Source organism: Podarcis vaucheri (genome assembly GCF_965113315.1).
Source record: "Podarcis vaucheri genome assembly, chromosome: 7".
Lineage (NCBI taxonomy): Eukaryota > Metazoa > Chordata > Lepidosauria > Squamata > Lacertidae > Podarcis > Podarcis vaucheri.
The window spans coordinates 49,619,920-49,644,867 of NC_138765.1; the positions used below are offsets into that span (position 1 = coordinate 49,619,920).

Below are 24,948 nucleotides of genomic sequence, written 5' to 3' on the forward strand. Positions count from 1 at the left end.
TGTTCTATGCTTAGTCTTTGTGTCAGGGCATTTGGGGATGGTGTTAAGAACCCTTCCCTGATATTCAAATGTCCACACATGAAGACTGAATCCCTGAATGCTCTGGAGGATTTTCTAGCTGATAGATGGTGATTCTGTTGGAACTCAGGTTTCACTATGAAATGGCAGGGTGGAAAGGGTAATAGTCAGCGGCGTAGCGTGAGTTGTCAGCACCCGGGGCAACGCAGGTAATTTGCGCCCCCTAACCCGGGGCAACGCAAGTAATTTGCGCCCCCTAACCTAGGGCAACGCAAGTAATTTGCGCCCCCTAACCCGGGGCAACGCAAGTAATTTGCGCCCCCTAACCCGGGGCAACGCAAGTAATTTGCGCCCCCCCTAACCCCTAACCTGCGAGTTGCCGCTGGCGCTGCCGCCCAAACGACACCGCTTGCCCGGAGGAGGAGGGGGGCAGAGAGGCGAGGAAAATGCAACATGGCCCAGCAGCTGCAGCAGCAGTGGCGGAGGCGGGGCTGTGAGGAGGGGCTGCCTGGCGCGTCCTCCGCGGCCCTGACGCGCGGGGCTGAGAGCCGCTGCCTGCCGGACGCCTTCAGCCCGGGCGCGCGCACAGCTCGTCGGTTCCGCGAGACATGGGGCTCTGCTACAGCCTGCGCCCGAGGCTCTTCGGCGACTCCGGAGGCAGCGAGCGCCCCCCCCCCAGATGTTGCGCCCGGTGCGGCCTGCCCCCCTTGCACCCCCCACGCTACGCCACTGGTAATAGTAGCAATGGCAGGGAAGGATAAAAGGGGGGAAACCAGTTATACCTTAAATGCTTTTATCCACTGAGAAAGTGAAATGCCCTAATAAACACAAAATGCATATTTAAAGTTTAATAAGTTTAGCAATAAACTTGTTTTTCATTTGTGTAGCATTTTCATATTTATTTTTAAAGAACATTTATATCCAAAGCAATAAGAATACTGTAAGATAGAATAGTTACCAACTTTCTTGATTATACATATTGATAAATTATATTCAAAATAAATTTACTGATTAAAAGGACTTATAGGACACAAAATAATCAAGTACAAAATGGAGTACCCTCTTTAAAATAAAAATAATTATTACATTTTAAACAAACAAAAAAGAACCAACTTGTATGATGATCCTGTTTCCTTGACAGAATACACGTAACTTATAAGATGTCATATGCTTTTCTTGTTTTTATTTTTCTGTGAGAGAGAAGAGAAAAAAGGAAACTAGACAAGGCAAATGTCAGAGCATTGGGACAGACAAATATTTGTTATCAAGTTGTGATTCATATGGCTATACAGGCTGGACATATCAGGTGAGAGGAAGGTGTGTGAGAGAAGAATATGGCTTTTTTAGAGCTCCAACTCTGTCAGTACTTTATGTTGTGTTAGCAGTCAGAGTCAACATTTGCTTACCTGACAATTTATGTGACCCTGATAAGGGCGGTTTCTGCCATATGTTAGCTGCATGACCAACTGAGGAGAAAGCCAGAACCAGTTGCACAGAAAAGCAGAGCTGCTGGGCTAGTTTTGGCAGGGGACATCAGCGGACTTTCTTGTATGGAGAAGAAAATGTAAACTGGGTGCAGAGGAGTGGGAAGAGCTCCCAGGCTAGTTCTGGGAAGGAGGCATCCCAGGCTTGGAGCATCCACTTGTCAGGTGGCAATAGTAGTTTTGTGTAGAAAATTTCACAGGATGCCACAGTGCTGCTTTACATCTTGAATAACTTCCATCACCAAAGGAGAAAGGAACACTGGGCATAATTTCATTAAATGGGTGGAGCTAATCCAGGCCCTCTCAAAAATTGTCTCATTGCTAAAGTACAGATCAGATGTCTCTAACCCCCGGTCAGTAACATTCTCCCTGCTGAAATACAGAAGGTTCCACTGGTATTTGTGTTTCACCAACTCTTGAAGACATACCTGTTTGGACAAACATTTTCCTGCTATCCTGATTTGACTGCTGCTTTAACTGTTTTAACTATTGTGCTGTTCTGATGGGCTTGCATACATATTTTAATTATGTATGTTTTAATGTAGTTGTTGTGCTAATTATTTTAATTACAGGTTGCTGTATTTTTATAATTGGCTTTACAGTACAGTGGTACCTCTGGATACGAACAGGAGCCATTCCAGAGCCCTGTTTGTATCCAGAGCAGAACACAACCTGCGTCTGCGCGTGCATGGGTCGCAATTTGCCGCTTCTGCGCATGCGTGTGACATCATTTTGACTGCGCATGCACAATCGGCGAAACCCGGAAGTAACGCGTTCCGTTACTTCCGGGTTGCCGCAGAGCACAACCCAAAAACGCTCAACCTTAAGCAACTTCAAGCTGAGGTATGACTGTGTTCTTCTTATTTTGTTGGCTTTTATTCGCTTGAAAATGGCTGCTTACCCGGTCACAGGGTGGGTGGCTGTTGCAGCCTGTTGCACCAGGCCCCTCCCGCTTGGGAGCAACATCAGGGCTATGCAGCTGGCTGTTGGGGAATTCCCAGGCCAGTCACGGGAGATCGGTGGGCTTTCCCACCATAGGCTATTTGATTCCTAGCCAATACGCCCAACCCCAGGACAAATAAATGAAACATTTATTTGCTTGAGAACAGCCTTGGTATTTCTTCTTGAAATGAAATGTACTATTTAAATGCTTTTATGGTAATGGTCTCATTGTAATGAGAGCCAGTGTGGTGTAGTGGTTAAGAGTAGTGGACTCATAATCTGGTGAACTGGGTTTGATTCCCTGCTCCTCCACATGCAGCTGCATGGTGACCTTGGGCCAGTCACACTTCTTTTAAGTCTCTCAGCCTCACTCACCTCACAGAGTGTTTGTTGTGGGGGAGGAAGGGTAAGGAGATTGTTAGCCACTTTGAGACTCCTTAGGGTAGTGATAAAGCAGGATATCAAATCTAAACTCTTCTTCATTGGTTATAAACAATAAAATTGATTGAAGTACAATCAATTAATATTATTGCAAAATACTATTGAGTCCCAGCGATGATATTTGGGTTTAATATAACCTTACTTTCATAGTTTACACTTACAGAAGTAAATGGCTACTTAGATTCAAGTTCTGGTTTTTACTCAGTGAAAGCCACTCCCATTGTAGGGGAGAACCACCATGCACTGAAGAGAAGTAATTTTCAAAGCCAGCCCAATGGTTCTTTCCTTTCCTCTCATCCTGTCCCAAAGGTGTAAAATACTAGCACAAAATTAATCTGAAATATTACCTGTAAGTGGCAGTATTTCTTAGCAAGGTCAACATTTGTCCTTCCCTTCTGAAATGGGTAAGTCCATAAAATTAAATTCCAATGATGGCCCATTTTCTTTACACCATCCAAAAGAAATCTTATTTCTTCTGACGTAAAATTTTTCCTAATTCTCCGTTTGCTTTTTTCAACAGCTACTGCAGGTATATCTGGCAGATGAATATCAGTTTCCTGCATTATTAATGAAAACAGTACACATTTGGCAGATGTGCCAGAGCTCAATGGTAACATGCATACAAGGAAATAAAGAAGGTCCTATGTTCAGTCTCAAGACCAACTCAAGCATTGTACAGGTATATATTCCCCCAAAGTGGGGCTACCAGAGCTTTGGTTAAACTATTTGTTTGTTTGTGTGTTTAGTAGAAATAGCTTGTGGTTTACGGATATCCTTTCACCAGTTATGAATAGTATTTATCAGTGTGCTGAGACCGGGTCTCAGTTTAGGCATTAACACTTATTACAAATAACACTATCATGTGTATTAGAACATATACACAAATGTAAACATGCAAAACATTTGCCATTGAGGTGTCCATACCCCATCTTTAAATGAGAAAGTATGATCTTCATTCAGATCCTGGTCTTTAAGCCTGTGGTTCTGTTGGATTATTTGTTTCTTTGAATATGCATCCTGTTTTGTTTGAAGATCTGCTGTTTGAAACACAACATTTGCTTATTTAAAATTACTGAAAGTTATGGAAGACAAAGGGCAGAGCTAGATTTTATGAGAGAAATGCAGGGCTCCCCAAATCCTGTGTTTTCCACCACAGCTATGGGGAACTTTTGGCCTTTCATATGTTGCTGATCTATGGCACTGGCTGTGCTTGTGGGGACTGATGGAAGTTGTAGTTCAGCAACATCTGGAGGGCCAAAGGTTCCACATACCTGCTTTATCATGATGCTAATGCTGGCATAGGCAACCTTTGTAGGACAGATTTCGTGGGCAGGCTTAACCCTTTTCCCAGCTGCTGAGTCTCCCCTGCAAAGGTATCCCTGGTCATGTTATTTTACTGCCCCTCCCCTCCAGGTTTCATGATTAGTAGAAGCCTGGTTGCCACAAAAAATGAACCAGGGAGGGCTCTGGGAAGAGGAAATTCAGCTAACTTGGGGGATCTGTGGTTGAAGTCAGGAGATGACACATCCATTGAATTGAATTGAATAGAATTGAATTGACTATTGGCATATATTTGCATTCTAATTGTTTCTTTTATTTCTTACATTTTATTTTATTGTATTAGAATTTAAACTATATGAAATATAATAAAATACAGTATATAAAAAATTAAAAGGCAATAAACATATACCGGTAATTAAAAATCATACAGCGTATTGCACAGCATATAACAATTGCTGCAACAGGCAGAAAAATCATTAAGTGGTCTGCCAAGACCCTCAGCAATTTTCAAGTGGTCGGGGGGGGGGGGTTGGAAACCACTGGGCTTGAGCATGATCCACATGAAATTTTATGAAAAATGATTACTATTACCATTACAGTCTGTAGAAATATTCTTGCTAGAGATAATAGATCTTTTTATCTTCCTTTTATATTTCAGTTCAGTTTCTAGAGTAACTTTGTGTTGTTCACATAGATATTGACAAGACCGCAAAATCTTGCTAAAATTTCGGCTGTTTAAGGGAATTCCTACTGTTATGCAACCTGAAAGATATAGAATATTACTAAAATAGCATGTGACTCTTTAGAAAAAGCATTTTAAAAAGGATTTCAGACTGAATTTTTCATATCTGCTTTTAGTAAATTGTGATTTATATATTCTGGTCTTTCCAGGTTTAACATCAGTAAATCTAGCAAGTACTTTTTGGGAATTCATTGGTAAACCTAATATTGAACCAGTAAATTGAATAATAGAATTGTTGAGTTGGAAGTGGCCTTGTTATTGTTCAAATATTCAAAATTGTGGAGTGGGATTCTTCTTTGCTTAGATTTCCAAAACAAAATTGCTAATTTTTAAGACACAATACAAAGTGATTGCGTCTTTAAATGTAAAAAAAATTCTGGCATTTAAAAGAAAGGAACTACAGTGGTACCTTGGATTAAGAACTTAATTCATTCCGGAGGTCTGTTCTTAACCTGAAACTGTTCTTAACCTGAGGTGCCACTTTAGCTAATGGGGCCTCACGCTGCCAATGCACGATTACTGTTCTCATCCTGAAGCAAAGTTCTTAACCCGAGGTACTATTTCTGGGTTAGCAGAGTCTGTAACCTGAAGCGTCTGTAACCTGAGGTACCACTGTATCTGTTAGTGTCTAGAAGTCTAATTTAGGCTTCTTACAAAACAGAACAACAACAAAATCACCTGTGCACTGCAACTCTGCTATTTTAGAAGCAGACAGATTACAGTTTATCCTCCTGCTTGTTATTCTTGAGCATAATGGATCTATAAAAGAAAAATGTTATTGGATTAATATGAAACATATGGTTAAGAATTCAGATGTTATGTATTTTATGTAGTTATAGGCCATAATAACACAAATTAAGATAAAGATAAAAAAGGCATTAATTTGTTCAGTTGACAGTGATGCAGGAGCATGGAGTCCAAGTCCATAGCATCTAACATAGTTTCCAGAACTTCAAAATTTTATTACAATGTGTTGGAGGGACACACAAGTACCCCTTTAGTTAAGGTGGGTAGCCAACAAAAAAGTCCAACATTATGTCTCAAAATTCTTTTTATAAAAATGACACTTGTTAGGGTACGTCCATTATGGCATTAGCCTCAGCATCCAATTTTCAGCTTTGTGGAGCTTGAGTTACTACGACAGCCTTAACTCTGGTCTTAAAATAATTGAACACAACTGTGCTTATATTTTAAAGGCAACAGACATTTATATCATGAATAGTTTTAACATTAAAAAGTCATACTAGATTATGAAATTTAAGACAAATTCATCATTGAATATGTGATGGAGTAATAGTATTATTCCACACGGGCAACTACCGTATGTAGCATGCTTGGACAACATATAATGAACAATATACGTATAACATATTGGCTTTGTTTAGATGTCATCCTAAACCATAGTTTAGCACCACATGCATTTTAGCACCACATGCATAATCTATAGCATACCTTGGTCTCACACACTGCCTTCATTTTTTCATGCAGCCAAGGATGAGTTTGTATGCTTTTGCTTTTGCTTTCAGTTAAACACAGATTGCCATGTCATCCATACCTGGAATTGTAGTCAATACTAACTATGCTGCTTAGTTTCCAACAAGCCAGCATCATAACCTGTGGTCTGAAGTTGGTATGTTTGTAGTGTATCTTGATTTCTGTAAGGCTTTTCACAAAGCCTCTCGTGGTATAATTGGGGAGAAGCTTGTAAAATGTGGGCTGGATGAAGTTACTGTTAGGAGGATTTTGTAGCTGGTTGACTGAGCAAACCTAAAGAGTGATCACTAATTGTTCCTCATAATCCTCGGAAAAGTGTGACAAGAGGGATGCCACAGGGTTCTGTCCTAGGCCCGTTGTTGTTCAACATATTTATAAATAACTTGGATGAAGGTACTGAGGAGATGCTCATCAAATTTGGAGACACACCAAACTGGGAGGTGTAGCTAACACTGCAGAAGACAGAATCGGAATTCAAGGTTACTGTAACAGTTTGGAGAACTGGGCCATGAATTTCAAGAGAGACAAATGTAAGGTTCTAATAACCAGATGCACAAATATAAGATGGACAACTGTGAAAAGGATCTAAGGGTCTTAATAGACCACATGATTAACATGTGTGGTGCATGATCAACAGTGTGATGCAGCAGTAAAAAAAAGCTAGTGTCCAGATCAAGGGAAGTAATAGTGCCTCTCTATTCTGCCTTGGTCAGACAGTAACTGGAGTACTGTGTCCAGTTCTGGGCACCACAATTTAAGAAGGATATTGACAAGCTGGAATGTGTACAGAGGAGGGAAACCAAGATGATCAAGGGTCTGGAAACAACGCCTAATGAGGAACAGTTGAGGGAACTGAGTATGTTTAGTCTGCATAAGAGGAGATATGATAGCCATCTTCAAATATCTAAAGGGCTGTCACATAGAGGACAGAGCAAACTTGAAGTCCTGAACCAATGTCTTCAAGTTAGAAGAAAGGAGATTCTGACTAAATATCAGGAAGAACTTTCTGACACAAGAGCTATTCAACAGTGGAATGGACTCCCTTGGGAGGTTGTGGGCGCTCCTTCCTTGGAGGTGTTTAAGCAGAAGTTGGATGGCCCATCTGTCATGGATGCTTTAGTTGAGCTTCCTGCATTGCAGGGATGGGGGTGGATAATTAGATGAGCCTCAGGATGCCTTCGGATTCTATAGTTTTATGAACCACAGTGTGTTGCTCCAACCAACACAACAAACCACTTTTAACCAAATGTAAAAAGCAAAAGGTTGTGACTGCTTCTTTTGGCTATGCAGGAGAGGAGAGAAGGGACCAAGTGCACAAGCCCAAGGCTTAAGCATGATGTGCAAATGCAACCACTAAGTATGGTATATGGTGAAGATATATATGTGCTTACTTTTCATCCAATTTAAAATAAACTAATTTCTAACAACGATCAACTTAGTAAAATGTCAGAAATTGAACACTTTTGATTAACAGTACCTACCTGTATTTTGTACCAGTTGAGTTCTTCTTTTACCTGCAATATCTGTCTGTTTACACAATAATTCACTAAAAGGATAAGAAAGACATTCTTAAAACTTGACCTAATATATATTTCATTGTGTTGTATCATGCTTCTCGACCCCCACAATTTCCCACATAGCACTGCAGTGAATAATGCTAACCAGGGAAAGGGGGGCATGTTTCATATGCACATTGAAGCTTGGGATAATTTTATTTATTGTCTGCATTTATCTGATATAAATCATTTTCTTACACTTCGCTTCAAATAAAAATTCTCAGGGTAGCTTCCACACATGAGGCTATTCCAGTAGCCATGAAGAAGTTCAAAAGCTGAAAGTAAAAGGTTTCATTTTGAAAGAGGTCTACAGCTCCCTATATATTCCAGATGGAATTTCAGTCCATTAGAGTTCATGACAAAGTTTAATAATATTAAATGCAGTTTGCTAATTTGATTCACAATCAGGATTTAAAAGTATCAATTTAAAATTGTATGTAGGATCCAAGATGCAATACCTTAGTTGTACTTCAGACTTGCTAGATTCACCAACAGTGTTTTTATCTGTAATATGTTTATGTTGGTGGGTCATGTTGGGTGTCCTCATTTTATCAGCTGCATGAAGATTAAGTTCATTTCGACTGACTGACACATCAGTTGGATTCCTATTGGCAGGCTTTAGAAATTCATTCTTAGAATAGTCTTTTACAAATGTAGTAGCAATCGGTTTAGCAGACATAGAATCTAGTAATTGTTGGTTCACTTCTGTATGTGTTATGTCACTTGAATTTGGCTTGCTTGCATTTTCTTTAAGATGCATAGGGGTAGTCTGCAGGATCACTTCTTTCGGAATATCATCAATTAATATTTGTCTTCTCACTTTTTTCTGTGTTTTAAAAAATAGCAATTGAAGGTCATACAAAATACATCCAGTGGGTGGGGGAGGGTGGAAAAACATGGCTACTTATATTGAAGGTTCAAGGCAGGGATGATCAACTCAGGGAGTTGACTTGACCTAGTTTCACACCTAGTCATAAAAGCCAAACTTTGTGGGTTAGAATGAAAACATCACCACACCCCATTACTTCTTTCATAATCTTATTTAACATTTCAGGTATGTATTTTTCCTGTGTTTTTTCCATTTAAGTTGAAGTCAATATTAAGTTGCTGAACTCAGTTCTTGTTTTGACAATTGCATTTTGGTTCCACAATTTTAATATTACTGCATATATACTTTGAAGCAAGAAGTATTTGTCAAATTCAGGTCAAATTGTTGTTGTTGTCTTTTCATGCTCAAGTCCCTTCAAAACAAGCAGCTGAAAATACTGCATAAAAACAAGATTAGGGCATAAAAATAATGAAACCTAAGAAATCATCCAACACAAACAAGACTTAGCGTTCCAAAGCATTTTAGAATGTGTAAACAGATAAGGAAGATGTTTCTTCCTGTGATATCCTAACCTTCACCGATCAAATTAAAATATTTTTAAAAAATAATAATTCACTACTGGAAATAACTGGAATTAAATTACTGAGGGAAAGCATGTGATCACAGAAGTTCATGTTGGATCACCATGACTATGTGGCTGAAGATGGGGGAGCAATAATTTTACAGGTGGGTAGGATATTTTATCTGAAGTACTATAAGTAGCTGAAATATGTTTGCATAACAAAGAATGGCCATGTTTGTGAATTTACACAAGCTAGGAATACTAGAATAGAAACAAACATCTTTAGCTAAAAAGTGAAGCCAAGACAGGATGGAAGCTTGAAAAAGGTTCTATTCCCCACAGAAAGCATACCATAAACTTGTTTTTGCTAGCCCTACCTTCTGGACTAGGAGGAATAACCCAGATGATGATATCCTCCTTCCACCACAGGAAAATAGGGGGGGGGGGCATTTTTTTAAAAAAACTTACCAGATTTATGCTTTCCTTTTTATAATTCACTCAGACACCATTTTCTTGCATAGAACTATTCCTCTGTTTTTAACATACTGCATCCGTTCTTTTTTTAAAAAAAAAACACAAAACAAAACCCAAAAAAACAAAGAACCACCTGTTGTTGGTCATTTTCAAGTCCTTCTATTCTCCGTAAAATTTCTTTGGCTTTGTCCCAGTAGTCTTCAAGGATCATCTCTCTGTTCTGCCAATCAGCCTTCAACTGTTCTGCATCATCCAGTTTTAATGAATGTTTTCCTAACTTCAGTGACAACTTCTCAGCTTTAGGAAAAGTTAGAATAAGGCAAGGTAAGCTGGCTTTATAAAAACAGAATTATATTTCATGCTACATGCCAAAGTCTTAAAATATTGGGTCCCAATGAGAGTGACTTATTTAAGATGTGTTTTATTTTGCCTTTTACATCTCTCTGCAGTATCTAAAGGACCTTATACAAATACAGCCCCAGACATACTTCCTTCATTAATATTTCTCCTTCATCAAGGGAAGATGGAAGCAAGAAGAGATCAAATTAAAAAGTAGAAGAAAGTGGGTAGGGAAGCTCTAACCTGGGTGAAATAGGGAATTTTGAAGACAAAGCAAATGGTCAAGTAGCTAATGGGCAAGAAGATATTCATAAATCTGCCCTATAAATTTTTTAAAACAGTAATGAAAATAATGATAATCTTACTGATCTGTTTGCAATTTTGCAGCACAAAGGTAGCAGCCTTATTTAGTTCTTCATCCTGCGATTCAGTTAGTGCCTGAATCATAAGTGGAAGGCCATTGTTCTTGACCAGAGCAAATTGATTTTCCTCTAAAAAAAAATTACCATTAGTTTCTTGGAACATATTTGTCCAAACTGTACAGTTGTAACAGTACCTCTTATCATATTTGGAAGAATAAGCAATAAAATTACAATGGGATAAAGTTATATTGAATTTTCAGCCCAACTTCAGTTAGTCATATCTAACTTATTTGCATACGCTCAGTAACATGCTGTAGTGTGACTTCATTTGCATGAAGCTGTCCTATTAGTTTTAATGGAAATATTGCATAGTGCCTTTTTAAGACTTCAGTGTTAAAGCAGAAATTTATACTTAGCTACCACTAATAACTTGGCTTTGACAGTTGATTATCAGGATTTTGTAGAAGTTCCTAGATCCTGCACTAGAAATAACCACTAATGAAAAAGGTGCCTAATCATAATCCTTTTTATAGTACAAACCTAACCATGTTTACTTAAAAGTAAGTTTCACTGAGTTCAATGGGGCTTAGTCCCAGCTAAGTGGATATAGGATTGCAGCCTAAATGTAGTAAGCTTCAAAATGATGAATTTTTTTATTTGCTATTTTATTTCAATGAGGGATAAAGCAGCTTGTTAAAACCAACCATGCATTACTGTAGCAACATCAGGTTTGGTATCTTCATAGGTTATTATTAAGTACAGCAATTGTGCACTGTAATTCTAATACAAACTACATTTGAATGCAACATCTAACATGTTCAATTTAAGAAAGATAGAAGCAGTATCCTACCGCAGCCATCTGTACAATGTCCAAGGGTAAGTATAATACTATTTTTTTCTCCCAGATCCAGATGTTTGTAAGAAAGCAGTGTTAGGAGATTTGGCACAATATTATACCTTGACAGGTTAATTCCAACAGCAGCTATTGGTACAAAATAAATTTAAAAGGAAAAAACACCCATTAAACTCAACATGCAGTAAATAAACATACAGTGGTACCTCGGGTCAAGTACTTAATTCATTCCGGAGGTCTGTTCTTAACCTGAAACTGTTCTTAACCTGAAGCACCACTTTAGCTAATGGGGCCTCTTGCTGCTGCCGCGCCGCCAGAGCACGATTTCTGTTCTCATCCTGAAGCAAAGTTCTTAACCCGAGGTACTATTTCTGGATTAGCAGAGTCTGTAACCTGAAGCGTCTGTAACCTGAAGCGTATGTAACCCGAGGTAGCACTGTACTTTTATAGAGTGCCTGTTCCATCCTTTCTTCAGGTTATCTCAAGCTTTCATCCAATACCAGGTACAACACTTAACTACAAGATTTGTGAGGACTGGGAATTAGAAGAATTTGCAACTCTCTTCCCCTCCTTGCAGGATCCTTAACTTACCGGTATTTTGATGATATTTAATGTTTGTCATGTTAATAAATAAAGTCAGAAGCCAAGGCAGATCCTGGTAATATAAGTAATGAATAATCTGAGAATACCTAATTCTATAGGGAAGGGATGCGGGTGGCGCTGTGGGTTAAACCACAGAGCCTAGGACTTGCCGATCAGAAGGTAGGTGGTTTGAATCCCTGCGACGGGGTGAGCTCCCATTGCTCGGTCCCTGCTCCTGCCAACCTAGCAGTTCAAAAGCACGTCAAAGTGCAAGTAGATAAATAGGTACCACTACGGCGGGAAGGTAAACGGCGTTTCCGTGCGCTGCTATGGTTCGCCAGAAGTGGCTTAGCCATGCTGGCCACATGACCTGGAAGCTGTACGCCGGCTCCCTCGACCAATAAAGCGAGATGAGCGCCGCAACCCCAGAGTCGGCCACAACTGGACCTAATGGTCAGGGGTCCCTTTACCTTTACCTTAATCCTATAGGGAGGCATGGACCTAACTAGAGCCTGGATGCACCCTTACAAACTTCACTTTCTGTTAATATGTTTATATCAAAAGATATTTCAATCTGTTCACTCACAGTTGTCGGCAATACAGGCATCAATCGTTTTTGTCACCACTACTGCAAGTTTCGTGCTTGCAACTGAATTGTGTCTCAATTTCACAAGAAGCTCATCCAAAACAGCTAATCCACCAACAGAAACAAAAAATTGCTGCATTCTTGCTTGAAGAAACAAAACAAACCATAACAATTACCAGTCATGCTTCTCTCATAGTTTGCTTTAAGCTAAAGTTTTCTAGGCTTTCTGTCAAATGCAGAACGTCTCCAGTTCAATCCCAAGCATCTCCAGGTAGGGCTGGGAAGGACCCCTGTCTGAAATCCTGGAGACACTCCAATGCAGTGTAGATCAGTGTTTCCCAACCGGTGTTCCGCGGCACACAAGTGTGCCGTGAGATATTGCCTGGTGTGCCGCGAGATGTTGCCTGGAGGGAGGCGGGCGAGGGCGTTTGCTTCCCGGAGGACTTGTGGGAAGCCGCCCCTTCCCTGGGCGACGCGCCGCCTCGCGACTCCGGAGTCAGTCCCGAGGGCTCTCGGAGGGACTCGCGAGCGACGGCGCGGCGGCTCCGGGGTGCGCTCAGCCGGGCCGCCGCGCGCCCCCGCTGCAGCTGCCCGGCGTGGAGCGCGACGCGGAGCCGGCCGGGCTTGGAGGCGCCCAGGTAGGGCCGAGCCGGGCGGGGGCGGGGAGGTCTCGGTCTGCTGCAGGCGCAGGAGGGTGAGCGGGAGAGGGGGAGCCGTCGGGTCTCCTGGAAGGAAGCGAGGCGGCGGCTGAGGGGGATGCAGCCCCGTCCCCAGCAACAGGCGCTCCTCGAAGTGAGGCCACAAGTCGGGGCTCGGACAGGGCCTGGAAGCAGCGGCTCCGGCTCTTGGGAGCGGAGAAGGGGACTTCGAAAGCGGCCTGGAGGAGAAAAGCCCCGATGCAGCGAGAGCGGGGAGCATGCTGCCTTGTCCAGGCCTCCTCGCTTTGTGCCGTCCGCTGCCGGGAGCAGGACACGGGGGCTCCTCGTTCGCATGCTTTCCCGGGTGATCGGTGAGGGTTAGGGTTAGGGTTAGGGTCCCTCAGTCCCTCGCTTTGCTGCCTCCTCCCCCCACCCCCAAAGCTTGGAGGTTCCCCGGCAAGGGGGAGGGGAAAAAATGGAAAACTTTCACTTTCGTGCGTCCCTCCCGGCGTGACGCTGCGCGCTGACGTCACGGGGCTGTAATGGTGGTGTGCCGCGAGATTTTTTTCATCAAACAAGTGTGCCTTCGCCCAAAAAAGGTTGGGAAACACTGGTGTAGATGATACTGAGCTAGACAGATCAGTGCTCTGACTCAATGTAAGAAAACTTTTGTAAATTAATTTTAAGAGAAATTATTCACAAAAATTACTTTTATCATGATCTCAATTCATCCCTTCCTCAATTTGTTTCCTGCAGCAACCATTCCATCTGGTTATTACAAACCCTCCAGCATTTCTCAGATGAAAATAGGGACGCCCTATTCCATAATAATAATTTTACTATTTACATCCCACCCATCTGACTGGGTTGCCCCAGCCACTCATGTTGGTTTCCAACATACAGTGGTGCCCCGCAAGACGAATGCCTCGCAAGACGAAAAACTCGCTAGACGAAAGGGTTTTTCAGTTTTGCGTTGCTTCGCTAGATGAATTTCCCTATGGGCTTGCTTTGCAAGACGAAAACGTTTTGCGCTTTTTTTAAAAAGCCGCTTGAAGAGGCGCAGTTGCAACGGACCATGCTTCGCAAGACGATAAACATCACAAGACGAAAAACATCGCAAGACGAAAAGACTCGCGGAACGAATTATTTTCGTCTTGCGAGGCACCACTGTATATAAAAACATAATAAAACATTAAACATTTTAAAACTTCCCTATACAAGGTTGCCTTCACATGGCTCGGGGGTCGGATAATTCCATGCCTTCCATAATTTCTCTGATAAAAATAGGGACATCCTAAGGAAAAGCAGGGCATTCTGCCAGCTTCTGTAAATCCAGCATTGTATCTGTAAAATAGGAACACTTGGAAGGTCTGTTATTATATAACACTATGAAAGAGCTCCCCTTCATGGATCACTGCCTTGCCGTGGCGAAGGGGCTTGAAGAACTCAGAGAAGCTATGAACTACGCCGAGCAGGGCACCCAAGATGAACAGGTCATAGTGGAGAGTTTTGACCAAACGTGATCCACCTGGAGTAGGAATCGGCAAGCCACTCCAGTATCCCTGCCAAGAAAACTCCATGGACAAAGACAACAGGCATATAAAAGTTATGACACTGGAAGATGAGCCCCTCAGGTCGGAAGGTGTCCAACATGCTACTGGGGAAGAGCGGAGGACAAGTACAAGTAGATCCAGAGCTGATGAAGCGGCTGGGCCAAAGCCGAAAGGACGCTCAGTTGTGGATATGCATGGAAGCGAAAGGAAAGTCCAATGCTGTAAAGAAAAATATTGCATAGGAACCTGGAATGTAAGAACCATGAACCTGGGTAAGTTGGATGTGGTCAAAAATGAGATGGCAAGAATAAATATTGACATCCTGGGCATCAGTGAGCTAAAATGGACGGGAATGGGCGAATTCAGTTCGGATGACTACCATATCTACTACTGTGGGCAAGAAACCCGTAAGAGAAATGGAGTGGCCCTCATAGTCAACAAAAGAGTGGCGAAAGCTGTACTGGGATGCAGTCTCAAAAATGATAGAATGATCTCGATACGAATCCAAGGCAGACCTTTTAACATCACAGTAATCCAAGTTTATGCACCAACTACTGGTGCTGAAGAAACTGAAATTGACCAGTTCTATGAAGACTTACAAAACCTTATCGAAGTGACACCAAAGAAGGATGTTCTGCTCATTATAGGGGATTGGAATGCTAAAGTAGGGAATCAAGAGATAAAAGGAACAACTGGCAAGTTTGGCCTTGGAGATCAAAACGAAGCAGGGCAAAGGCTAATAGAGTTCTGTCAAGAGAACAAGCTGGTCATCACAAACACGCTTTTCCAACAACACAAGAGACGACTCTACACATGGACATCCCCAGATGGGCAACATCGAAATCAGATTGATTATATTCTCTGCAGCCAAAGATGGAGAAGCTCTATACAGTCAGCAAAAACAAGACCTGGAGCTGACTGTGGCTCAGATCATCAGCTCCTTATAGCAAAATTCAAGCTTAAACTGAAGAAAGTAGGAAAAACCACTGGACAGGTAAGATACAATCTAAACCAAATCCCTTATGAATACACAGTGGAAGTGAGGAACAGGTTTAAGGATTTAGATTTGCTGGACAGAGTGCCTGAAGAACTATGGATGGAGGCTCGCAACATTATACAGGAGGCAGCAACTAAAACCATCCCAATGAAAAAGAAATGCAAGAAAGCAAAGTGGCTGTCCAACGAGGCCTTACAAATAGCGGGGGAGAGAAGGCAAGCAAAATGCGAGGGAGATAGTGAAAGATACAGGAAATTGAATGCAGATTTCCAAAGAACAGCAAGGAGAGACAAGAAGGCCTTCTTAAACGAGCAATGCAAAGAAATAGAGGAAAGCAACAGAATGGGAAGAACCAGAGATCTGTTCAAGAAAATCGGAAATATGAAAGGAACATTTCGTACAAAGATTACCATAATAAAGGACAAAAGTGGTAAAGATCTAACTGAAGCAGAAGACATCAAGAAGAGGTGGCAAGAATACACAGAGGAATTATACCAGAAAGATATGGATGTCTCGTACACCCCAGGTAGTGTGGTTGTTGACCTTGAGCCAGACATCCTGGAGAGTGAAGTCAAATGGGCCTTAGAAAGCACTGCAAATAACAAGGCCAGTGGAAGTGATGGTATTCCAGCTGAACTGTTTAAAATTTTAAAAGATGATGCTGTTAAGGTGCTACACTCAATATGCCAGCAAGTTTGGAAAACTCAGCAGTGGCCAGAGGATTGGAGAAGATCAGTCTACATTCCAATCCCAAAGAAAGGCAGTGCTAAAGAATGCTCCAACTACCGCACAATTTCACTCATTTCACATGCTAGCAAGGTTATGCTTAAAATTCTACAAGGAAGGCTCAAGCAGTATGTGGACCGAGAACTCCCAGAAGTGCAAGCTGGATTTAGAAGAGGCAGAGGAACCAGAGACCAAATTGCAAACATGCGCTGGATTATGGAGAAAGCTAGAGAGTTCCAGAAAGACATCTACTTCTGCTTCATTGACTATGCAAAAGCCTTTGACTGTGTTGACCACAGCAAACTATGGCAAGTTCTTAAAGAAATGGGAGTGCCTGATCACCTCATCTGTCTCCTGCGAAATCTCTATGTGGGACAAGAAGCTACAGTTAGAACTGGATATGGAACAACTGATTGGTTCCAAATTGGGAAAGGAGTACGGCAAGGCTGTATATTGTCTCCCTGCTTATTTAACTTATATGCAGAATTCATCATGCGAAAGGCTGGGCTGGATGAATCCCAAGCCGGAATTAAGATTGCCGGAAGAAATATCAACAACCTCAGATATGCAGATGACACAACCTTGATGGCAGAAAGTGAAGAGGAATTAAAGAACCTTTTAATGAGGGTGAAAGAGGAGAGCGCAAAATATGGTCTGAAGCTCAACATCAAAAAAACGAAGATCATGGCCACTGGGCCCATCACCTCCTGGCAAATAGATGGGGAAGAAATGGAGGCAGTGAGAGATTTTATTTTCTTGGGCTCCATGATCAGTGCAGATGGTGACAGCAGTCACGAAATTAAAAGACGCCTGCTCCTTGGGAGAAAGGCGATGGCAAGCCTAGACAACATCTTAAAAAGCAGAGACATCACCTTGCCAACAAAGGTCCGTATAGTAAAAGCCATGGTTTTCCCAGTAGTGATGTATGGAAGTGAGAGCTGGACCATAAAGAAGGCTGATCGCCGAAGAATTGATGCTTTTGAATTATGGTGCTGGAGGAGACTCTTGAGAGTCCCATGGACTGCAAGAAGATCAAACCTCTCCATTCTGAAGGAAATCAGCCCTGAGTGCTCACTGGAAGGACAGATCGTGAAGCTGAGGCTCCAATACTTTGGCCACCTCATGAGAAGAGAGGACTCCCTGGAAAAGACCCTGGTGTTGGGAAAGATGGAGGGCACAAGGAGAAGGGGACGACAGAGAATGAGATGGTTGGATGGTGTTCTTGAAGCCACTAGCATGAGTTTGATCAAACTGCGGGAGGCAGTGGAGGACAGAAGTGCCTGGCGTGCTCTGGTCCATGGGGTCACGAAGAGTCGGACACGACTAAACGACTAAACAACAACAACAACAACATGAAAGAGCTGGTACCTGAATGTACTGTTTTTCCTCTGAGTTCTCTGTTTTGTATCAAGACTGAAAGCCATTATTTTAAACTCTAAACTGCCCTGAATGCTTTGGTAGAAAGGCAACATATATATATTTACTATTTTAACAAATGAATATATGGTGATTTCTAGAAAATGCAATACAAGCTGGAGAGGATGTGTCAACTCACTGTGCCATGGAAAAGCCCTGCCCTCCTCTCTTTAAAGCAACTTCCACTGTAAGTTCTAGAATTTGAAGATGATAATATCACCAAAGTAGTTACCCTATTTCTGTGCAGAAGATGCATGAAATTAAGCACTAGAAATGGCAAAAGAAATCCCAGCAGGCTTTTCACTGAAAAATAATGTGCTGGTACAATGGTTAGATACTTACAATTATTTGCAACTGTGAGCCCAATGAATGAACATACTGGGCGAACTATCTCTGGCTTTATACTACTTTGCAGCCAGTCTTTTGCATGAGGAAAAACCAAACTGCAAAATTTCTGATTCTCCTCTGTTGATGACAAAACAATGGCACACTTAGATCTGCATTGAAAAATACTTGTATTTTTCCTCACTGTCATCAAACAAATAATGAAAGGAAATCTTTAACAAAAAAAATTACCATTCTGGGGATTATTTACACTTGCACAGAGAGCACTGCAAGTTGAAGACCACAGATGATATTCGTTAATTTTTTGATCCAAAAGTTTCACATCACATACTGAAAGACTTGTTCTGTTAGGAAATTAAAACAAAAACATAACAAATAGCAATTAAAGCTTGGGGGAGGAATTTTCAGTTTAGTACATCATTCTTGCTTTATTACTTACCTGAATAACTGAAGCAGAGCATTAAGGCAACCAGACTGTCTCGCACACATCTGCCCACGCCCTATAAAATGACCACGTTTTGGCATGTAAAGATTTAAAATAAAATATATGAAGTATTTCAAATATCAAGCAATCAATAATTCAGTGAAATCTTAGAACTGTTTCACACATTATGTGGTATGAAGCATGCTTGTCACTGAGGGCCTCTTTAGACAATTTGTGCTCATGATGCTAGCAGGGTGGTCATAAGTGATCTTACTTTGTGAGGGATAAACTACAGTACCCAGAATTCTCTGAGGGGAAAAGGTATAGCATGTACACAGCATGGTAGCATTGGGGAAGCATCTCAGAAAAAACTAAAGCAGAATAAATCAACCAGTAATGCACTTTATTGTGTCAAGGATATGTTGCTGAACACACCTACAATTAATCGCATGTCTGCAGGGGCCCTGAGTATGGAATAGCAGCTAAACTTAAAATGTAATATATGAAATATATAGACCATAGTGATTTATGCACTGCTAAAGCTGAGCATATCCTTAGAAAATATAGTATAGTTAAACTTGCTTAAGTACCTGTGAATAGCAATAGGATTTATAAGCACATTTCTGTGAATGTAAGTCTAATTGACCTAATTGCAGTTAATATTCATCTGGAGGCTACTCATCATAATTTAAATTGTGTTTTTGTGTGTGTAACTGCAATTTCCTTACATGCAGCGGGGGGACTTACTGTTATTTGAAACCAGTGCTATTAAGAAATAAACAGACATTCTTTTCAAATTCACACTGGAATCGTTATTAGTTAGGTGTCTGTGAAGGTCTTCAAATGATCCAGAAGTGCATAACGTCTGTTGGCAGAATACTGAAACAAAATAGATATTCCTCTGAGAAATTTACGTGTTATATTACATTAAATTTAATAAAGCAAACAGAATCAAACTTTCTTATAAATTCTACAATAATTGTAGGTATTTGTATCAGTCTGTTGGGGAGAGGGATTCAAATAATAGTAGCCCTTGTAGATTAAAAAATCTCAGTGTTGCCATTTTAATGACAGAGTTGTGTCCATTTCTTCTTTTGTATAGACACCGACCTATTTCTACTGACTGCCAAAATATTTTTTGGCTACAAGGTGGGTGAAGCTCAGAGCAGGGGACACTTAAGGAACATATGTAACAGTGGGGGCCAGACATTTATATACAACTTGTCCCAGTGCTGTTCAAAATCTAAATGAACCCACTGGAAGTGGTTATTTGTAGTACACTGATGACACCCATCTCTGTTTCTCTATATTATCTGAATGTACAAGCCTTTAACTGATGTTTGGATGTGGTGGTGTGATAACGAAGACTGAATCCTGATCAGATGGAGACTCTATGGACAGAGGTGTCCTGCCTGGTGGGGCAGAGCCTCAGTGCTAGCTTCCTGCCAAGAGTGCTGCCACAGGGGCAAGGGGCAAGGCGGCAGGGAGGTCAAAATGATGCAGGCACGCTGGCGGAACCAATCCCAAACTTCCACTCATGAACATAAGAAAATAAGCAGAGCCTTCTGTGCCAGGCCAATTACCCACCTAGTCCAGCATCTTGTTTTCATAGTGGCCAACCAGATGTCTGAGGAAAACCAGCAAGCAAGACCCGAGCACAAGAACATTTTGCCTTCCTGTGGGTTTCCCACAACTGGTATTTAGAAGCATTATTGCCCTAGCCTTGTCTGCTGTTTTCAGTTTTGTTTCTCAAACCAACTTCCTGCTGATTAGAGTCCTTAATATGTTCCTAATTCATCCCTAGCCAGGATGTGAACACTTTAGCATAAGGTAAGGAATCCCTGCACCATCAACACATAAATGAATGAAACTGCACTGATGTGAACAGTTTGTGGGGAAAGAGCTGTGAAATGCATAGGAAATGGGGGAAGAACTTCACTGAAGGTGGCAATGTGAACACAGCCTAAGAGTGTTTTTTTTACCAATTTTGGCTGGTGCACCTGTTCCTGAGTAAGCACAGCTTGACCACAGGAAGCTATATATTTGTAACCTCAGTATTGGATTACTGCAATGTGCTCTATGTGGGGCTGCCCTTAAGATTGCTTCAGAAGCTGCAGCTAGTTCAGAATGCCATGGGTAGGTTGAAAGGGGAACATGTAATGCACCTACTGAAGAAGCTGTACTCACTGCCATTTTGCTACAGAGTCAAATTTAAGCCTTTGTTGTTAGTATATGTACTTGAAAACTATAGTCTTTTGAAGAAATGAAGCAAAACACGAAAACTTGGTATCTTCAAATGTGATAATATAATGATATGAAAAGAATACAATTGTGCATTACCATTACTCTCTGCTAAACCTCCTAATGTAAATAAGGCAGCTTCCTTTACCATGCTGTGCACGCTTGACTTTGCAAGGTCATATACAAACATCAAACCACCTATTTCTCGAAAATAATCACTTGCATCACCTAGAAAAGACAGAAACAATGGGGAAAGTGTCAACTTTTAAAGGAATATATTTTAATAAAACATGGAGCAATGCAACTAGAACTCAACATCTTACTGTTTTGTTGACAGGCCGAATAAATAGTAACCAATGCCTCTTTCTGAGTAGTAGGATGATCCATTTGATATTTTAGACATTCAAGTAGTAAATTCAGATCAGTTTTCATCTCTATAAGGATAAAGCAAATAGTTTTTCAAATTATTTTACATAAATTTTATTTTCATACACAATTAAAACTGCTGATTAATTAACAGCCAGAGTCCCATTACCCTTGGGCAATCCCAACAGAGCTGGCTCAAGAGTCCAGTAGAATCTGTGCTAGCCCAGCCCAGCCCCCTTTCCCAGCCCCCCAAACCACATTTTGGGAGTTTCCACTGGCTAGCACCAGTTAGGTGAGCACATTGAGCACTCCTCATTTATGGGGTTTCTCAGTGACATATGTCAGTGGAGTCAGGCAGTTCTAAGCAGAAGGACACCTTCAACATTGTAGATCAGGTACTTGGATCTCTGCAAAAGACTATATCTTTTTCTTACTTCCATTTGAAGATTAGCCTTGCAGACTGCTAAAATAATGAAAAGTAGCATGGATATAAAATAATTTTGGCATATTTACCACATGGTATTTGCTGATCTTTTCCATTTTCCATTTTGACTGTATTATTTTCCTTAGCCTTTAACTGCAAAACAGAGGAGGGGCGGTTGTTCACTGTCTCTGTTATCAAAGCACAATTTTGGATTTTTAAAAAGAAAATTAAGGAAAGTAAATTCAGTTTAATAAAATCTAACATTTGTATTAATGTTGATTACCACTTCTACAGGAGCACAACATACTCAAGATCACCTAACATGCATGCATAATATATGAAGAGATGAAAAGTAAATAATTTTTATTCACCCTTCATGGATGGTGTGGCACATCTAGTTTATCAGTGTTTAGAACCAAACTGAGGAATTACTCCAAATTAATTAGCACATACTGCAAATAGATAATTTTATTTACTGTATTAAATTTCCCCCCTAAAAGTTTCTGTTAAACTTCTGGAACTAGTGTCTTTGCCCAACCCACTGGCAAGTAAAGTTGTAACTATTTTGAAGACCATGAAGAACAAGAGCTGGCAAAAACACACTTTAATCTCCTGAGTTTGTACAGCATATTACCTCCACAATATTAAATATAAATAAAGTGCAACATATTTTACAGAGACAGTTTTGATTATGGTATAAGTGTTTTGATTATGGTATAAGTGTTTGTAGAGCAGAGGTTACTTCCATATTATTGAGGTTTAAATAATAACAATAACTTTTACAATAAAGAAATAAACTTTTTTTTTGTTACTCTATTTAATCTAACTGGATTCATGTACCATCTTGAAAACATTCTCAAGTTAAGCTCTTGTGTTCCTGAACTTAATGACTTTAAAATCTATTACTGATTGGCCAGGAAGTTGATTTATTGATTCTTCACTCATGTATCAGAGAGAAGCCTGTCGTCTCTCAGCCTGATCTGCTTCAAAGGCTTGTTCTGAAGTGAGGCAACCCATATACACATTGCCTTGTGTGTGGTGGGTGGGGTCAAGACAAATAAGTGAATATTCCTGCATTGCAGGGGGTTGGACTAGATGACCGTTGGGGGTACCTTCCAACCCTACAATTCTCTGAAACACAAAAATAATAAAAACATGTTCGGAAGGGTAGCTATGAAAAGTCCTCTGCAGCAAAAAAAAAACCCCAGCCATGTCTCCTGGCACTTTAATGATGTGCAGATTTATCATGATTCACATAATAATGCTGTATGGAATAACATGGGATTGTAATTCTATCTTTTATATTTATTCGTGGTGCTTTTAAATGCGAGGAAATAAATAAACGAATACTTAGCAGGGAAGGAACAAGAAAGTGCCAGCGACTTTCTTCCTTTCCCCCTTTCTGACAGGAACCTGCCCATGGGCGTAGTCAGGATTTATCTGGGATGGGGGCGGGGGCAGAACCGAGTTATCTGCCACTCAATTAGTCAGCAGTTGCCAAGAATTTCTATTTATTTACTTGATTTAGGGGTCCCCCTAAATGTACGCCCATGAACCTGCCGTTACGCTCAAAAGGCGTCCCAGGTTGAGGGGGGAAGACGTGCCCTGACTGACACATCACTATCGTAGCACTGGCGGCGCCCCTCTAAGCAGAAGAGGCTTCTCCTTTTCGCAGCCAAGGCGACGACACTCCGCTCAGTAAAAGGAGATACTCGCTACCTGGGAAGCCTCGCAAACGCCGCCCGCCACCCGCCCCCCCCCCCCGGGCGGCTAAACCTGAAAACTCACCGGCCGAGTTTTTCCCGCCTAAATGAAACTCCGTTTGTGAGGAAAGGTGGTGGGCGAGCGAAGGAGCCGCTCGGCCCGCCTCATTTATTACCCCCTTCCCCCGGCACGGTTTGCCTCAGCTGCGGCGGCGAGCCTCGGCTTCATTGCTTCCTTTGGAGCTGAGCGCTCCCACCTGGGCCAAGCGGGCTTCACTCTCTCCATCTGGTGGGCCGCCTCCGATTAGGGAAATAAAACACTTGTCATAACCAAATCATGAGCTGGATATTAAACTGAGGCTGCAATCCGAAACATGCTTTACTGGAGAGGGGGAAAAAACCCCGTACAAACCTATATACAGTGGTACCTCAGGTTACATACGCTTCAGGTTACAGACCCCGTTGACCCAGAAATATTACCTCGGGTTAAGTACTTTGCTTCAGGATGAGATCAGAAATTGTGCAGCAGCAGGAGGCCCCATTAGCTAAAGTGGTGCTTCAGGTTAAGAACAGTTTCAGGTTAAGAACGGACCTCCGGAAAGAATTAAGTACTTAACCTGAGGTACCACTGTATATGACTTAAGGCTTCACAAGTCCGATGAGGTGTACTTTGCGTGTAGGGTGGAATGACCTATCATATAAAATATACTACTGTTTTTCCCTTCAGAAATCTTAAAAGGTGTGGAACACCCTTCACCTCAAAACGAGCTTTATGGCTATTTCTTCTTCAGTATTACTTTTCTGGTGGCATCCTCATCTCTTGAGACTTGAGGGGTCAGAGGCTCCAGGCATCCCCAAACTCGGCCCTCCAGATGTTTTGGGACTACAACTCCCATCATCCCTAGCTAACAGGACCAGTGGTCAGGGATAATGGGAATTGTAGTTCCCAAACAGCTGGAGGGCAGAGTTTGGGGATGCCTGGGTCAGACTCTCCAAGAGACTCTTCTGCAGTCAGCACTCTCAACTAGATTAATTTTTTTTTATTGGGAGATTGGGAATGCTCTGAGATGTAAATGGGTACAAATCAAAATCACGTTAGTACAAAATATCATGTGTAGCACACACACTAAGAGACCAAAAAAAGTCAGAAATGAAACATTAGAACCTCCTTGAGCCCATAGGACAGAGCTAGTTTTTCTTCTTAGTAAACCTGCCACACCTCTAATCACACCCCTACCATTGTTACAAAGTAGGTCACATTTCAGAAGGACCAGCATAGAATTAGCTAGATTCCATTTTTATCCTACATTTAGTCCCCAAAACTCAAGAGTAATGGTTTCCCTTCTCTCCCCACACCTCAGTCTTACTCCATATTTAATGTCTTTGGTCAGGTTACCAGATTTTTTTCAGTGAATCCAGGGACACTTTTCAATTTCCTACTACAGTAAATAGATGGATTTTGTCAGGGGACTGATTTGTAAATCCGGGGACTGTCCCCAGGAAACGGGGACATCTGGTAACCTTAGTCTTGGGGGATAAAAGTCCCAGGATAGTTCTCATCCTGCCTCTG

At 41.4% G+C, this 24,948-nt stretch overlaps 1 protein-coding gene across 11 annotated transcripts; it reads right to left on the reverse strand.

Moving 5' to 3' along the window:
- Nucleotides 1-949: 949 nt before the first annotated feature.
- On the reverse strand, nucleotides 950-24,303 carry TERB1 (telomere repeat binding bouquet formation protein 1). 11 transcript variants are annotated; one of them, XM_082232311.1, is made up of 19 exons: nucleotides 24,136-24,300; nucleotides 21,765-21,863; nucleotides 21,209-21,319; nucleotides 20,985-21,113; nucleotides 19,392-19,523; nucleotides 18,660-18,720; nucleotides 18,452-18,564; nucleotides 18,218-18,340; nucleotides 12,546-12,689; nucleotides 11,375-11,506; nucleotides 10,528-10,653; nucleotides 9,957-10,120; nucleotides 8,417-8,784; nucleotides 7,884-7,948; nucleotides 5,587-5,667; nucleotides 4,758-4,928; nucleotides 3,810-3,922; nucleotides 3,233-3,442; nucleotides 951-1,208 (listed from the first exon to the last, which is right to left on the reverse strand). In XM_082232311.1, exons 2-19 carry the CDS (start codon nucleotides 21,796-21,798, stop codon nucleotides 1,182-1,184), a joined length of 2,304 nt encoding a protein of 767 aa, XP_082088437.1. In that variant the 5' UTR covers nucleotides 21,799-21,863; nucleotides 24,136-24,300; the 3' UTR covers nucleotides 951-1,181. The 11 variants fall into 11 exon arrangements, with proteins under 11 accessions (XP_082088431.1, XP_082088430.1, XP_082088439.1 ...); XM_082232312.1 differs by lacking the exon at nucleotides 951-1,208 and adding an exon at nucleotides 1,425-1,874 and having other exon boundaries at nucleotides 24,136-24,301; XM_082232305.1 differs by lacking the exon at nucleotides 4,758-4,928 and having other exon boundaries at nucleotides 950-1,208; nucleotides 3,810-3,919; nucleotides 24,136-24,302.
- Between the last annotated feature and the right edge of the window lie 645 nt (nucleotides 24,304-24,948).

Coding starts and splice junctions, on each gene's coding strand:
- TERB1 (XM_082232310.1), bottom strand. CDS start 21,798: ATGGAAAATGGAAAAGATCAGCAAATACCATGTG. Junction 12,690..18,217: donor GCTCACAGTTGCAAATAATT/GTAAGTATCTAA, acceptor TGTTTCTTCAAG/CAAGAATGCAGCAATTTTTT. Junction 11,507..12,545: donor TGCCTGTATTGCCGACAACT/GTGAGTGAACAG, acceptor TTGTACCAATAG/CTGCTGTTGGAATTAACCTG.